The 1,895-nt window shown below is 38.0% G+C and overlaps 1 protein-coding gene across 1 annotated transcript in view; it reads right to left on the bottom strand.

The window, feature by feature from the left end:
• Positions 1–442: 442 nt before the first annotated feature.
• The window catches only part of LOC104620461 (protein SCAF8-like), a 36,790-nt gene continuing 35,337 nt past the window's right edge, over positions 443–1,895 (bottom strand). The window contains 1 exon segment of the mRNA XM_010286690.1: positions 443–1,895. This exon segment is cut by the window's right edge and continues 17 nt beyond it. Coding sequence (XP_010284992.1) covers positions 1,100–1,895 — 796 coding nt within the window. The 3' untranslated portion in view covers positions 443–1,099.

The following is a 1,895-nucleotide window of genomic DNA, read 5'->3' as shown; positions in this document are numbered from 1 at the left end:
AGAAGTAGTAAGACCATCATAACTATGAGCATGAAAAGGTAAATATAAGCTTGACAGTATTGCAGTGAAGTAAGTTTTGTTATCTTACTACCAAAAGAAGGTGAAAGGCAAATTTTGACAACCTACATTCATTTCAGTTTTATTGAACTGTCTACAATATTCTGTGAGTGCGTGCACATACACAGGCACGCACAGAAAAAGTGGTATCTACAAACAGTTTACACAAATATTTACATACATATGTTATTCACATAAACTAGTATGACTGCATGATTTTTGATGTAAAAACCATATGCTTCTTGCACATATAACTGTTGCATTGGTCTTACAAAAGTAATATAAACCTTTTGCAACAACTAGCTAAGCACAAGTCATAGCTGATTCCAAGTTTTTAGAGCTTGCAGGTTTTTAAAAAAATACAATACCTAGAACACTGTTATCAAACAAATATGCTTTATTGGCATCTAAAAACAAAATGCACCCAACATTAAAATGTACTTTTTCATTTTTTTAACCCACTGCAGTACGAGGAACAAATCACAAACACTTACTTTAGAGAGAACAGAGACTATAGTGTAGATTTTACAAAATCTCTTTTAATCTCTGTGTTATGCTCCTTAAATAACATGGGCCATTTCTTTTTCTGCCGAATTGTAGGAACATAAAGTATCACAGCTTTGTCTATACTTTAAAATTCTGCAGCAGCCTAAAAACACGGACAAGATACACCAGCACCTGTTTTCAAGTATAACAATTTCAATAGCCAACCTAAGGGTAGTATCTAAAAAATTCCATTTTCTTCCATAGGAAGTCTTTGTTTGACAAGCTGTTGTTTTCTCTTTGTGAAATTAAAAGCAAGTGGGGGCAAGTTTATGCTTTACCAGAGAAATAAAAAAAAAAGTTTACCTACCATGTTCAAATTAAGAACAGTGCTCTATACAAGTCAGTTGTACAGTTATTTAAGTGAAAGATGAACATGAACATCAGATTAACTTAATTCTGGCAGACAAAAGTGAACTGCTACGGTCCAGTCAGCCATTTATCTATTACAGAGAGATGACAACTTTACAAAAGGTATCTTTTACCTACTGAGTGATGATTATGTCCCCTCAGTTTCTGTGCTTTCTACCACTGCTTCACTTTCTATATCAGCTTCTGTGTCACTCTTCTCTTTGTTTATCTCGACGGAAGATGTCAGTTTTTCATAAAGTTCTGGATCGTCCTGCACCTGTGCCGTTGGTGGCTGACTTTCTGTCTCTGCATTTTCACCGTTTACCTGGGGCATATTATCAGCTTTGCGTTGGGAAGTGGCCCCATCAAAATACTCAAAAACCCGTGGATGTGGAGGGGGAATCCAGTTGTTTGACATTCTGTCTCTTCCAAATCTGTTCCCATTAATTTCTCTGCAAAAATTAAAATCTCTGTCATCCCTGTCCCTCTGTCTTTCCCAGGGTCTTCTGCGGTCATCAAAATCTCTGTGAGCATCCTGTTCAAATCCTCTATTCCAATTAGGACCACTTCTACTATCAAACCTATAGTTTACATGCCGAAACCTCTCTCTGTCTTCATGGAAGCCCTTAGGGCCACCATAAATAGGGAAGGCATGGTGCTCTCTTTCATCATAATCTCCTCTCTGTCCCCAGTGCTTTTCTGAATTGAAACCAAAATGCTCCCTTCGACCAAGGTTATCTATACCTGGTCTTCCAAAATTTTCTCTCATGTCTACATGTGGTCTTGCAAAGTGTTCTCTTCCATCTACTGGAGGCCTTCCTATACCCTCTCTTGGATCAACTGGTGGCCGTCCAACAGAATCTCTGACATCCACTGGAGATGGTCTGTTAAGATTATCTCGGTTTTCCACTGGAGGAAAGCGATAATCTCTGTCTCCTTCCTGC

The sequence above is a fragment of the Phaethon lepturus genome, unplaced genomic scaffold, assembly GCF_000687285.1.
Source record: "Phaethon lepturus isolate BGI_N335 unplaced genomic scaffold, ASM68728v1 scaffold3035, whole genome shotgun sequence".
In the NCBI taxonomy this organism is placed as follows: domain Eukaryota; kingdom Metazoa; phylum Chordata; class Aves; order Phaethontiformes; family Phaethontidae; genus Phaethon; species Phaethon lepturus.
This window is presented reverse-complemented; position numbering and strand designations above follow the sequence as displayed.